Below are 13,331 nucleotides of genomic sequence, written 5' to 3' on the forward strand. Positions count from 1 at the left end.
CCAAATATCTGTCTAGCTGGCTTCCTCATTTCCTTGGGGCCTTTGTTCTGCTTTTGCTTTAACCGAGAGGTGTGCCTTGACCACCCTACATAAAATAACCTCCTGGTCGGGCGCGGTGGCTCACGCCTGTAATCCCAGCACTTTGGGAGGCTGAGGTGGGCAGATCACCTGAGGTCGGGAGTTCGAGACCAGCCTGACCAACATGGAGAACCCTGTCTCTACTAAAAATACAAAAAATTAGCTAGGTGTGGTGGTGCATGCCTGTAATCCCAGCTACTGGAGAGGCTGATGCAGGAGAATCGCTTGAACCTGGTGGGCGGAGATTGTGGTGAGTCAAGATCATACCATTGCATTCCAGCCTGGGCAACAAGAGCAAAACTCCATCTCAAAAAATAAAATAAAATAAAATAATAAAATAAAATAACAATACATCCCTCCTCCAGTCACTATCCTCACTCTAAGGTACTTTTCTTAAAATTAAAAAAAAAAAGGTATAGGCTTGGTGCAGTGGCTCACGCCTGTAATCCCAACACTTTGGGAGGCCGAGGTGGGTAGATCACCTGAGGAGTTTGAGATCAGCCTGGCCAAAGTGAAACTCCGTCTGTACTAAAATTACAAAAATTAGCCAGATGTGGTGGTGGGTGCCTATAATCCCAGCTACTTGGGAGGCTGAGGCAGGAGAATCGCTTGAACCCGGGAGGTGGAGGTTGCAGTGAGCCGAGATCCAGCCACTGCACTCCAGCCTGGGTAAGAGTGAGACTCTGTCTCGAAAAAGAAATATATATAGTCTCGAAAAAGAAATATATATATATATATATAATTTTTTTTTTTTTTTTTTTTTTTTTTTTTTTTTTTTTTTTTTTTTTGAGACGGAGTCTTGCTCTGTCCCCCGGGCTGGAGTGCAGTGGCCGGATCTCAGCTCACTGCAAGCTCCGCCTCCGGGTTTACGCCATTCTCCTGCCTCAGCCTCCCCAGTAGCTGGGACTACAGGCGCCCGCCACCTCGCCCGGCTATTTTTTTGTATTTTTAGTAGAGACGGGGTTTCACCGTGTTAGCCAGGATGGTCTCGATCTCCTGACCTCGTGATCCGCCCGTCTCGGCCTCCCAAAGTGCTGGGATTACAGGCTTGAGCCACCGCGCCCGGCCATATATATATAATTTTTATAGATTTAGGGGGTACAACTGCAGATTTCTTACCTGTATATATTGCATAGTGAGATACCATCTTACACCTGTAATCCCGGCTATTTGGGAGGCTTAGGCAGGAGAATCGCTTGAACCCGGGAGGTGGAGGTTACAGTGAGCTGAGATCCAGTCACTGTACTCCAGCCTGGGTAAGAGTGAGACTCTGTCTCAAAAAAGATACATATAATTTTTATAGATTTATGGGGTACAACTGCAGATTTTTTACCTGTATATATTGCATAGTGAGATACCATCTTGTGCCAGTCAGAATGGCCATTATTGAAAAGTTAGAAAGCAGTAGATGTTAGCGAGGATGTGGGGGAAAGCAAACACTTAGCCACTGTTGGTGGGAATGTGAATTAGTACAAACTTTATGGAAAACAGCATGAGGTACTTTTCTTTCATGGCAATTACTATCATCTGATGCATTTATCTAGGTGTTTATTGTCATTAATTCCCAAATTGTTAGCTCCAAGGTGGCAGGGCCTTTATCTGTTTATTGACAGTTGTATTGCCAGCACCTAGAACAGTGCCAGGCACTTGAGAAGCACTTGATAAATACTTATGAAATAAAAGTATAAAACTTGACTTAAAGTTGAATAGTTGAGTACTTCCATTCATTTCCCCAGTTCTTCCGCTTACCCTTCACTTATATTCTCATCCTTACCTAGGAGCAAGTAGTGAAGGATTGATTGCCAAGAGCCTCATCGAGAACAAAACTGAAGGAAAGAACAGAAAATGTCAGGATAGTTTATTATAGGAAATATTGCAAAAGGTATATTCCAAATTTGCTAGGCTTTTAAGCATCCAATAATAGGAAAGATTTGAGTTTTCATTTTTCATTTCTTAACAGCTCTCCGAAATCTGAAATGGTCCTTTCAGACCATTAGAAAGTTGATTTTCTAATTATTTTTAAAATATATATTACATACAATATAGAAAAGTATGTGAAAAGTTATGGTTTTATATGGCTGGAAGTTGGCAAAATGTCAGTGACTGAATTTAATGCATCACATGTCTGAGGGTCCTATTCAGTCATCAATAATGTTTGAACAAATAAACATAATTCAAGCATACTTGAATAAGTAACTCTTAATTCATGAAATATACACATATTATGTTTCTGGTATTTTCAGATAAGTTACAGGATAAAGCTCCCCTGATAAAAACGTTACCCCTGAGTTTGCCAAATTGAATACTTACTTTGTCAGTATAATCTTAGCTTTTATTGTGGTAGGAGTCAAGATACGCATTTTGTGAGCAAAGTATCAATCTAATCCATTTTAAAAGGAAAGTTTGAATTTTTTCCCAAATACATTTTGCTTTTCTCTTGTTTTATGTATTGCTATTCTTAATTTGCTCCCTTGTCATATCACTTATATTCATGTTTATTAATCAGGATTTTGTGGGGACGGAAGCCCAGTTAAAACTATCTTAGGCAAAGGGTAGCATTTATAATAGGGATGTTAGGTTTCTCAACTAATAACCAAAAACCATGAGCAGGGTGGGATGCATCTGGTTCTTAGGGATGATTTTGATGCTGTCAGAGCACTCTTTCAGTTTAGTTCATTCCTCTCATTGCATGTTGTCAGAAAGCATAATCCCCAGCAACTCTCTAGAGCTCTTAGAAGGATATTGTCTCTCCCTGCTCAGTTTCTGTGTAACCCTGAATCAGTCAAATGAGGTGTGAGGGATTGACTGATTCTAGCTTAGTCAGATACTCAGGAATTCAGAGTCATGTGAGAACATGAGTGTCCTCACTATAGCTGGCTGTGAATAGAGGGGACAGAAAAGGGAGACATTTACAACAGATAACACTTTTGCCTACTACTAAAGTTAGTTTGTATTATCTATGTACGATTAGACTAGAACATGGTGTTCTGCCATCTAATATAAATGTAGTATAACAGTTACCTTGGTTTCGACAGTATTCTACTTAGCTTTGGGCTTTGCCACAGCAGAAAAGTCATACTGATGGCTCCTATTGATAGTATTACTGAGCTTTATTTCTAATTATTCAGCTGTACCACTCAGTAAACCTGGAGGAGGAAACATTAATCAGAGACAGATTCTTCATTCACGGAAGATAGTGATGGTTGCAGGGAGAGAAGCATATAGCACCGTAAGCAGGAATCCTAATCCCAGAACCCAGTGCTACTACTGAAGGTTCAACTCATTTCTGTATTTGTTTGAGAAATAAAGAAGAGATTAAGAGTGGAGGCACTAGATAGAAGATTAAGGGTACTGCATTTATGTTGGATATACTCCATGACATCTGTGGAATTGTAATACCAAATTCTTTGCTTTTTACCAGTGATCTTAGTGGGCAATGAGACAGATTTGCATCTATCAGCAGATAAAGATTATAGCAGGAACAATAGTTCCTATAATTTCATTGCTCTTTTTTTCCTTCAGTCATGATATGACATTCTCTTTCACTAAACCTTCATCCACACACATACACATAATACAAAGAATTCTGAACTTTGGGAGTCCCAGAATTACTTGAGCCCAAGAGTTTGAGACCAGGCTGGGTAACATATTGAGACTTCGTCTCTACAAAAATAAGTGAGGCCAAGCATGGTGGTGCATGCCTGTTTTACTAGCTACTGGGGAGGCTGAGGCAGGAGGATCACTTGAGCCAAGGAGTGCAAAGCTGTAATGACTTAGGATTGCGCCACTGCACTCCAGCCTGGGCGACAGAGTAAGACCCTGTCTCCAAAAAAGAAAGAAAAGCACACGAATTCTGATGTGTCCTAACCCCAAGATTCTTCCTATTTCTTAAAAGTGTGCTTTCTGTCCATGAATCCTGATGCTTTAGGAACACTTAGTACATTTGGATCCCCATTGTACAGGGATGGAGTTCTCCATCAGTTTTGGCAGCTGTAACAGGAGCCACATTGACTGAAAGTCTCAATCTCCGGGCTCTTCCAGTTACAAAGGACTGTGAGTGGCCCTGTCCTGGGAAGCCAGCTTGGATGCTGTAGTATTTAGAATGTAGACATATCTTTGGAGAAGATATAATAAAGAAAATTCCTATTTGACTACATGTAAGTTTAATAGGGGCAGAAAAGAATGATTCAAGTCAATATTTGGCCCTAGTTGGAAAAAATAATGTAATGGATTGTTTCATTGACATGTATATGCATTGTTTCTCTCTTGTATTCGTGAGGGCATGGGAAGATAACAAAGTCTTGAATAAAGATACATGATTCCACCACCAAAGATAACTACTCTTAGCATATTGACATATATCCTTTTGGTGAATGTTTTAGATAGTTAATGTTTTGTGTATTTTTAACAAAACTGAGAACATATTTTTATATATTATTTAACACATCAGTATTTTTGACAAGGTACTTGATGTAGTAAAAATAATGAGATACATGTTAAAATGTATTCTACTCAATGTAGTAAATACAGTAAATTATTACAGTAAATATTAGTACCAATAGAAAGAAATATTAGTTGACTAAACAAAGCCATAATGAAGTTTAAAAATCTGGACTTTTTATATCCTTAGATAAATTTTGTTGTTCTTTTTTTATAAATATAACTATGTTAGAGATTTTGAAGTTGCTCTTGAGGAAATAAATGCTTTTATGCTACTATATTAATTCAATCAATAGAGTTATTTGTGTTTTTTAAAGTTATTCTGTTTTCCTTCCCAGATCCAAGTATTTTAGAACATGCTCAAGAGGTGAGCACTTAACAATAGAGGTAAGTAGTCATTAATTTGATTGGATTAAAAGTGCCTGCAGAAAGGCAGAAGGGGCTTTTTGTTGTAAAGAGGGAAAGATCTGGACCCAAATTTAGAATGAACTGTTTATGTTTCAATAGTATTCATGTTAGTGAAGATTGAAAGAGTTGGAGCAGTGGGGAAGGAATGAATAGGAAGAAGTTTGCAGAGGATTATGGTTCTGTTTTTCTAATAGCTTTTCCCCCCCACCCTACATAAGTGAGGGAGAAGGTACTCTTCTGTCAGTAATAGTGGCTCACTAGGGCAGTGGGTATAATGAGAGATGGTTGGCCTGCCCCAGCCGGGAAAGTCCAGAAACAAAGCAGGAAGTTGAGTTTAAGTAACTCCACAGCAGAATCACCGAGTCACTTTTTCTTTGAATGTAAAATATAATAATAGAAACTACCATTTATTCCTTACCTACTGTATAAACTAGCTACTCCACCATATAAATTAAGAATGTTATCACAACTCTGTTGTAAACAGGTGGTGGTCACCCTGTTTCATGGATGAAAAATCAGAGGCTTAGACAGGTGGAGAAATTGGGCCATATTACACAACCTGTAAGTGGCAAAACCTAAATTCTAGTCCAAACTGCCTGGCTCCAAAGCTTGAACACTGTACTTCATGACCTTCTGTATTAATAAGGAAATGTGTAAGGCAGGATTTAGATATTTAAAAATCACAAACCAATATAAAAATAAGATAAAGATAATAACTTTAACAGTTTTATTGTCTTTTTAGAGAGATTCCTTAATTTTCTAAACCTTTTGAATTCATTGTTTCCTCTCAATCTTTAAACCAAACAGTATTAACAATAAAGCACCTTTTCTTTCAGGTAGTTACTTATCAAGTTATTTATGTTTAAAATGCAGACATTTTAGTGATATAATAGTAATGGCTTTCATTAGGTCACTGACATAATAGTATTAATCACATTATGATCAAACTGTTTACATTCCTATCTCTAGAAAGACATTGTATTTGGGGATAGTAACGACCATTTAGTAGATTTTCAGTAAATAACTATATGAATGAATAGATGAATATAAACGTGTTGGGAAATTCTTATTTGGGTATCTTTTAGTCCCCATTCCTTGAATAATTTTCCTTCTTATGACATTTGTTCTGAAGTCAAGTGAAGTGGAATATTCTGGTAGCATGGACTGAAAATACTTGTATGAAATATTCAATTCAGATGAAAGTTTTAGTTCTGATTTATGTAGAAAATTGCTATAATTCTGTTTGATTTTCATTCATAGAAAGTCATGAATTAAAATAGTATATGCTTGCCTTGGCCATTTTTAGGACTGTTGAATATATCAAATGAAATGATGTATTAAAGAGGCATTTGAATTAAATATCTTAAAAATATAAAGATACATTATTTTTAAGTGAAAAAAGTAACATAATTTCTTGCGAGGTGTATACCTAAGACAAATATTCCTCCTAACACTTACTTTTTTGTCCTTTCAGTTTGAGAATCTAGTAGAAAGTGATGAAGTAAGTATTTCCATAATAGTACAAAACTTGTATTTTTCTCATTGATCATCTCATTAGTTCTAACAATTATGTTTACAATTTTTATTTTTGTTTTAGAATTTTTATTTTCTAGTTTTTATTTTTACTTTTTAGTTCTTTATTATTTCCTTGTTTTACTAATTTATATTAGAAAATAATTCCAAATACTAAGATACACTATACACACATACAGGTTTTAAAGCATTATACAGAAACCCGAGGAACTTCAGAAAGTTGTACTTCTAGTATTTCTAACCTCTTGCCATTAGGTAGGTAAAATACTTCACAATCCAGAGTAGACCCTTTGTTTTCTTGTTGTTGCTGTTGTTTTCTTTTTAAGAGACAAGATCTCAGTATGTTGCCCAGGCTGGACTAAAACTCCTGGGCTCGAGCAGTCCTCCTGCCTCAGCTGAGTAGCTGGGACCATCGGTGTGTACCACTTCACCCAGCTTTGGAGTAGGCCCATTCTTTATAGTTTTCATAGATTCTGATGTCAGATTTTATACATATTTATTCTACAGTTTCTGACTTTAGCCATCATCTCTTTTATCAGTTTTTCTTTATGTTGATTTTCTACATTTCATCTCATAAAACTCAGCAAGTTTTAAGATGCTTCTCAAATATAGAAGTGTTAAAAATATGAAGGGAGTGCATTTTATAATCAGCAAAATGTGGTGTATATTTCAACATTTGACCTTAGTCAAAAGGCTAAGAAGCATTTCTTATGCATTGGTATAGTTAGAACTTTAGTTTGTATGCTAATTTGCAACTTCACTAAATTAATTGTGTACGTTTCTGCAAATTACTTAACCTCCCTGGGTCTACTTTCTACATCTTGAAAATTGGTTAGTCTAGAAGAACACTGCAAGTTGACACTTTGTCATTTTTGTTTTCTAGAGAAAGAAGAAAATGTATTAATCTTTTCCTTTAAAAATATATTCTTTAGTCCAGCCTTTCTCGAGTATGTATAGAATTCTAGTCTTAGAATGTAAATTAGCATGTAAAAGGTTCTGAGATAAACTATTGTTAAACTGAATTACTTAAACTTGTTCAACTCAGCTCTTCCCAAATTAATGTGGGTAAAAATTCTTTTATAAAATAATAATACATATTTTTCATCTGATAGGACACATTTTGGAAGCTATTTTAGCCGTTTGTTCTCCCAGTAAAATATCATTCCATTTCATAGAACTTACTTTTCCTTTGCAAAGGTCGCTTTTGTCTTCATGTCTTTCTCTTTAAAAGTTTAAGCAAACACTGGACATGATATATATATATATATATATATATATTTTTTTTTTTTTTTTTTTTTTTTTTTTTGAGACGGAGTCTCGCTCTGTCGCCCAGGCTGGAGTGCAGTGGCCGGATCTCAGCTCACTGCAAGCTCCGCCTCCCGGGTTTACGCCATTCTCTCGCCTCAGCCTCCCGAGTAGCTGGGACTACAGGCGCCCGCCATCTCGCCCGGCTAATTTTTTGTATTTTTTTTTTTTTAGTAGAGACGGGGTTTCACCGTGTTAGCCAGGATGGTCTCGATCTCCTGACCTCGTAATCCGCCCGTCTCGGCCTCCCAAAGTGCTGGGATTACAGGCTTGAGCCACCGCGCCTGGCCTGGACATGATATTTTTAAAGCATCTGACAAGTGTTAAAAGTAAGCGTTCTTTCAGCCTCCATTAGAATTCATCCCAGCATCATAATACTTTTCAAGAGAACTGGTGATTCCGTGTATTTTCCCAAGATGCTTTTTGTTTGGTTGGCTGGGGATTTTTTTGTTTACTTTTGTTTTTGCTAACCCCTCTTCTCCTCTCTCATTTACTTCATATTTTGTGTTTGGTTTAGTTGAATGTCATCTTGTTTTGTAGTGCTACTTTCTTTTTTTTTTTTTTTTTTGAGACGGAGTCTCGCTCTGCCGCCCAGACTGGAGTGCAGTGGCCCGATCTCAGCTCACTGCAAGCTCCGCCTCCCGGGTTCACGCCATTCTCCTGCCTCAGCCTCCCAAGTAGCTGGGACTACAGGCGCCCGCCACGTCGCCCGGCTAGTTTTTTTTTTTTTTTTTTTGTATTTTTAGTAGAGACGGGGTTTCACCATGTTAGCCAGGATGGTCTCGATCTCCTGACCTCGTGATCCGCCCGTCTCGGCCTCCCAAAGTGCTGGGATTACAGGCTTGAGCCACCGCGCCCGGCCTGTAGTGCTACTTTCTAAACTAATGTGGACCATTTGGATTTTTATTCCTGCTATTATATTTTAGCTTTCAGACATGAATAGTTTAAATGTGTAAGAAGTAGGCATAAACCTGAATAAATCCTGAAAATAGTTATGCTTTGCTTTGGAGGAAAAAACTACAGATAATTTCATAACCTTGTGAAAGAAAACAAAAAGTTGATGCTCATTATTGTAATTATGTTTGATAAAGTTGCTGTAAATGCTAAATTAGTGAATGCTGAAGCATTACTGCAGGGGAAATACAGGGTTAAGTTCCTGCAAGCCTCTGATCACAATGTGTTCATCAATCAGTATATAGCCTCATTCGATGTATGTTTCTGTGTAAGATACCGTATTAAACATATATTATTGATTCATTAACTTTGAACTCACAGCCAGTAGCACAAACTCATGCTTGTGTGAAGCTTACCTAACGCACATATTTTCCCCATAACGCACATCATAGCTTTCTTGGCCTTTAGGAACACTGGAATACTTAGTATTCTACACTTGGAGGCCATTTTAAACAGAAATCGCCAGCCAAAAAGCACAAAAATGCAAACAATGTGGCACTAAATAGACTGTAAAAAAGACACTTGTTTATAGCATGAGAGCTGAAACAAGAAAGCAGAGTGTCTGTCGCCCTGTTCTACTTCATCTGGGAATGTGCATTGCTGAGCAACTCAAAATTTTTACTGCTCCATGCCTGTCCTTGAATAACCAAGAAAGCTCAAAGAGTATTGATTTTGTGGTTACAAGTAAATTTTCCAAGTAAGCAAATTTGCAAATACAGAAACTGCAAAAAAGTGAGGATCAACTGTTAATATAAATGAGAACATAGAGAATATGTTGTCTAATACCATCCTGACCCCAGTTCATTTGGTATATAACAAATATTTGTTTAAAAAAAATTAAGAAATGTCCAGCAAATGATTTTATTTAATTAAGCTAGATAGTAAACTAAATTTTGCTATGGAGAAGTAGCAAACTTTTAAAACTTTTGGTTTCAAGTATTTTTAGTAGTGAAATATATTTAATAGTGAAATGTATTTACTCTGATAAAAATGGGTAAGTTGAAAGTATTTAGACTGAATAAAAATTGTATTGATTACTTTAAATGGAATTTAGCTAATTTGTTTTAATTGTTTAATTAATTTTTGTACAGGGGGAGAGCCCAGGAAGCAGTCATAGGTAAGGCTTTGTTAAAAAAAAAAAAAAAACTTCTATGCGAACTGTAAGAAAACTCTTAAGAAGTCATGCTTTATCATTTGCTTACTTTGAGACATTAAGCAGTTTACATTTCAGAACTTTTAGTTTTTTCTTTCTATAAGATTGAGACAAATATATCTCAAAAGGACTGTTTTGAATATTAAAGAATTTAATGTAAGTGCCTAGATGCTTTCCTGTTGTACCTGTTATATGTTTTTTAGTTTTCTTAAAACCATTAGTATTGATAAGTACATTTCTTTTAAATTTTTTAACTTTATTACCCCTTTCCTTCTTTATGCATTCTAAAACTTGTTCTTCTAAATTTTTTCACATCTTTTAATAGTAACTAAAACCTTGTACTATCATTATTTAAGCAGCTTTTACATATTTTATTAAAATTGCATGTTACTTAAGTATCTTTAAGTCAAAAGAGCGTTCTTAATTTCAAGAGAATATTTTCATATACAGTGTTACATTATGAACATATAATCCTTAGTTTTTTTAGTTTAGCAAACATTTATTAAGCAACTGTCATGTGCCAAGCACTGTGCTAGACACTGGGATTTTAAAAATCAGACATAGTCTCTCCATTAGAAGAAAGAACATCCTGGTCTGGGAGATAGATTCTCGAGATGACTAATTTCAATATGAGGTAGGGAAAGCAATTAAATAGTGATTATAGAACATTCTAGGGAACCGTAGAGAAGAGGCTGTTGGTCCAAAACAGCTTCTTGTCTGGAGAGATAAATCCAAGAAGACATTTTTAAGGGGATAACACCTGGTGTTGATTGTTGAAGGGTTGGTTAGTGCTTAAGTATCCAGGCAGAGCAGGAGGACATTCCAGACAGAAGAAATTGCATAAGCGAAGTGAGAGAACTGATTGTAAAGGGGCACAAGGAAAGTATGTGAAGTGATGGAAATGTCACATATCTTGCTTCCAGTGGAAGTTACATGAGTATATACAAGTATTAAAACTTTATGAACTGAACACTTAAAATCTATATTTCATTTTATTTCAGTTGTATTTCAAAGAAAAAATTTTAAAGCCCTAATATATAACTAGGGCTAGCAGAAGTTAGAGCTGGAGGGACGGAAGTAGGAGATAATACCTATAAATGGCTAGTTAACCATGATAGTTACCAAGATCACCTAACTGAGGTGGGGGTCTGGGAAGAGGTGGAGCATGGTGAGAGAGCAGTGATCTGAGGATTGACTAGGCGGACACTAGAAGAGGATTCTGAAGATGACCAAGAAGTAGTAGGCAAAAAGAAGAACCAGGAGAGCTTGGGAAGCCAAGGGAGGGGAGACAGATGGGAATGAAACTGTCCCATGAAACCGAGGTAGTAAGATAAGGACTTACAATTGTCCATTGTATTTGGCAACATAGCATCCATTGATTACCTTTGCTAGAGTTATTGGAGTGATGGGAGCAGAGGTAGACTACAGCGAGTTGACAAGTGAATGGGAGGTAAGGACATGAAGGCAAGAGAAGAAGAGTAGTTAAGAATAAGAGCTACACTACCTGGGGTTCAGATTCTAGCTTTGCCACATACTATATGACTTAGCCATACTCTTAATCTGTCTTCCTCTCACTTCCCTCATATGTATAATCCTTACAGCTACCTTGGAGGATTGTTGTGAAGATTACAATTTGTTAATATATGTGAAACATTTAGAAGAGAGCCAGGCACATAGTAAGTGCTAGATGTGCTGACTATTGATATTATACATTTAATTTCAGGACTTGGCTGAAAGAAAGAGGGAGCAGTAGCTTGAGATAGATACAGGTCAAATGGAGATTTTTTTCTTAGTTCTTCCCTCCCTTCCCCCTCCCTCCCTCATTTCCTCCCTTTCTTCCTTCCCATGGAAGAGAGGTGCAAACAGACAAAAGGAATAGGTTAAACGTAAAAGAGAGGTACTAATTCATAGAACAAGGTCCCAGATAATTCTCTGGAGTGGGGCAGGAGAGGTGGACTCAATGGTGAATGAATCAAAAGTGTAAATGTAGTAGGTGACTCCAAACAAGTTAAGAACATTCCTCTTTAGAGGATGGTGAGGAGAATAGGAAGGATATATGTAAGTAAGTGGGGGTTGCCACAAAGTTGGGGTGATTCATGGTTGATACTCCTCATTTCTTAAAGTGGAGTGAAATTGCCTTTTAAGAGAAAAAAAGTATGAATAAGGAACTTGAGTATGTGAAGATTTTTAATTTGGTAGTATAGGATATGTGAAGGAGTTGCCACATGTATGTAAAAGGACTACTGCTGAGGGCCGAGTGCCAAATTGATGTCAGTTTTCTCTAGCAGCCTGAAACAGGAAGGGCTGATCATGGAAATGACCCAGGGTCAGAATGTGAGTAAACTGAGTGAATATGGAATAATGATAGGAGTGCAAGAAGGTGAGTATGTTGGTAAGAAAGTAGTTCAGATCTGCCTTGGTGTCCATGTTGGTTGTAAGTAAAGCAAGGCCGGAAGATGATTGGGACAGACAGACTGGAAGAAAAGGGAAGGATGAAGGGCCTGGGGAAGCCAGAGTGATTTAGGAGGATTAAGAAGAGTTCCAGAATGGTATGAGGGCTGAGATCAGGGTGTAATAGTGTACTGACATCTGTATTTTATGATGAGCATTTTGGGATATGGTTTAGGGTATATACCCATAGGTCAGATGGCTGAAGCAGAGCCAGATGAAGGTAAATAAAATCCATATTTCTTAAAAGGTGGCTGTAGTGCTTTAAAAACTATTCTGATATTGTATCAACTCACCAATTTATATACTAGTCATAGCAAATGTTAGAATGTATACTTTTTACTCTTAACAATTGAAGTTGTGGCAAATTGCTTTAACATTTTTAACAGCAAAATTTGAGAATTTCACTGGCTTTTGAGTGTTTTATTTGGACTTAGACTCATCAGAAGTTTTTGTTTTTTCTTTTTCTCCTCCCTTTTTTTTTCTCTAGGCCTCTTACTGAGGAAGAAATTGTTGACCTAAGAGAAAGGCATTATGATTCCATTGCCGAAAAACAAAAAGATCTTGATAGGAAAATTCAAAAAGAGGTGAATAGTCTTTTATATTGCTTAAGTACATGTTATCATAAAGGAGAGAGTTGTCATTAGATAATATATTCTGTAGAGTCATTGAACCTATATTTAGATATATACAGATGAATATGATTTAAAAGTTAAAAAAATCATTCCAGCCTATTATAATTTCTTTGAGTTTGGCTTAATTTATCAGAAATCATATGCTGCCAAAAAATGGAGATAGTACATTCTTTTAAAAACAATTTCTTAATTCACAAAGTAGGAACTCTGGCAAGAATATGCACCTTGATACTTAAAACCAACTTTTAGAGCAGGCTGAGACCTGTAATCCCAGCACGTTGAGTGGCCGAGGCAGGTGCATTGCTTGAGCCCAAGAAGTGGAGACCAGCCTGAGCAACATGGCAAAGCCCCATCTCTACAAAAAATACAAAATTAGC

General features: G+C 36.9%; 1 protein-coding gene across 3 annotated transcripts in view; it reads left to right on the forward strand.

Annotated features, from left to right (window-relative positions):
* The window catches only part of AP1AR (adaptor related protein complex 1 associated regulatory protein), a 44,140-nt gene that overhangs the window by 18,778 nt on the left and 12,031 nt on the right, over window positions 1-13,331 (forward strand). For all 3 annotated transcript variants that reach the window (XM_010389319.2, XM_030919510.1, XM_030919506.1), the window contains exons 2-5: window positions 4,857-4,905; window positions 6,401-6,427; window positions 9,810-9,835; window positions 12,810-12,906. In XM_010389319.2, coding sequence (XP_010387621.1) covers window positions 4,857-4,905; window positions 6,401-6,427; window positions 9,810-9,835; window positions 12,810-12,906 — 199 coding nt within the window. The remainder of the gene's footprint in view (window positions 1-4,856; window positions 4,906-6,400; window positions 6,428-9,809; window positions 9,836-12,809; window positions 12,907-13,331) is intronic.

The sequence above is a fragment of the Rhinopithecus roxellana genome, chromosome 2, assembly GCF_007565055.1.
Source record: "Rhinopithecus roxellana isolate Shanxi Qingling chromosome 2, ASM756505v1, whole genome shotgun sequence".
Classification (NCBI taxonomy): Eukaryota; Metazoa; Chordata; class Mammalia; order Primates; family Cercopithecidae; genus Rhinopithecus; species Rhinopithecus roxellana.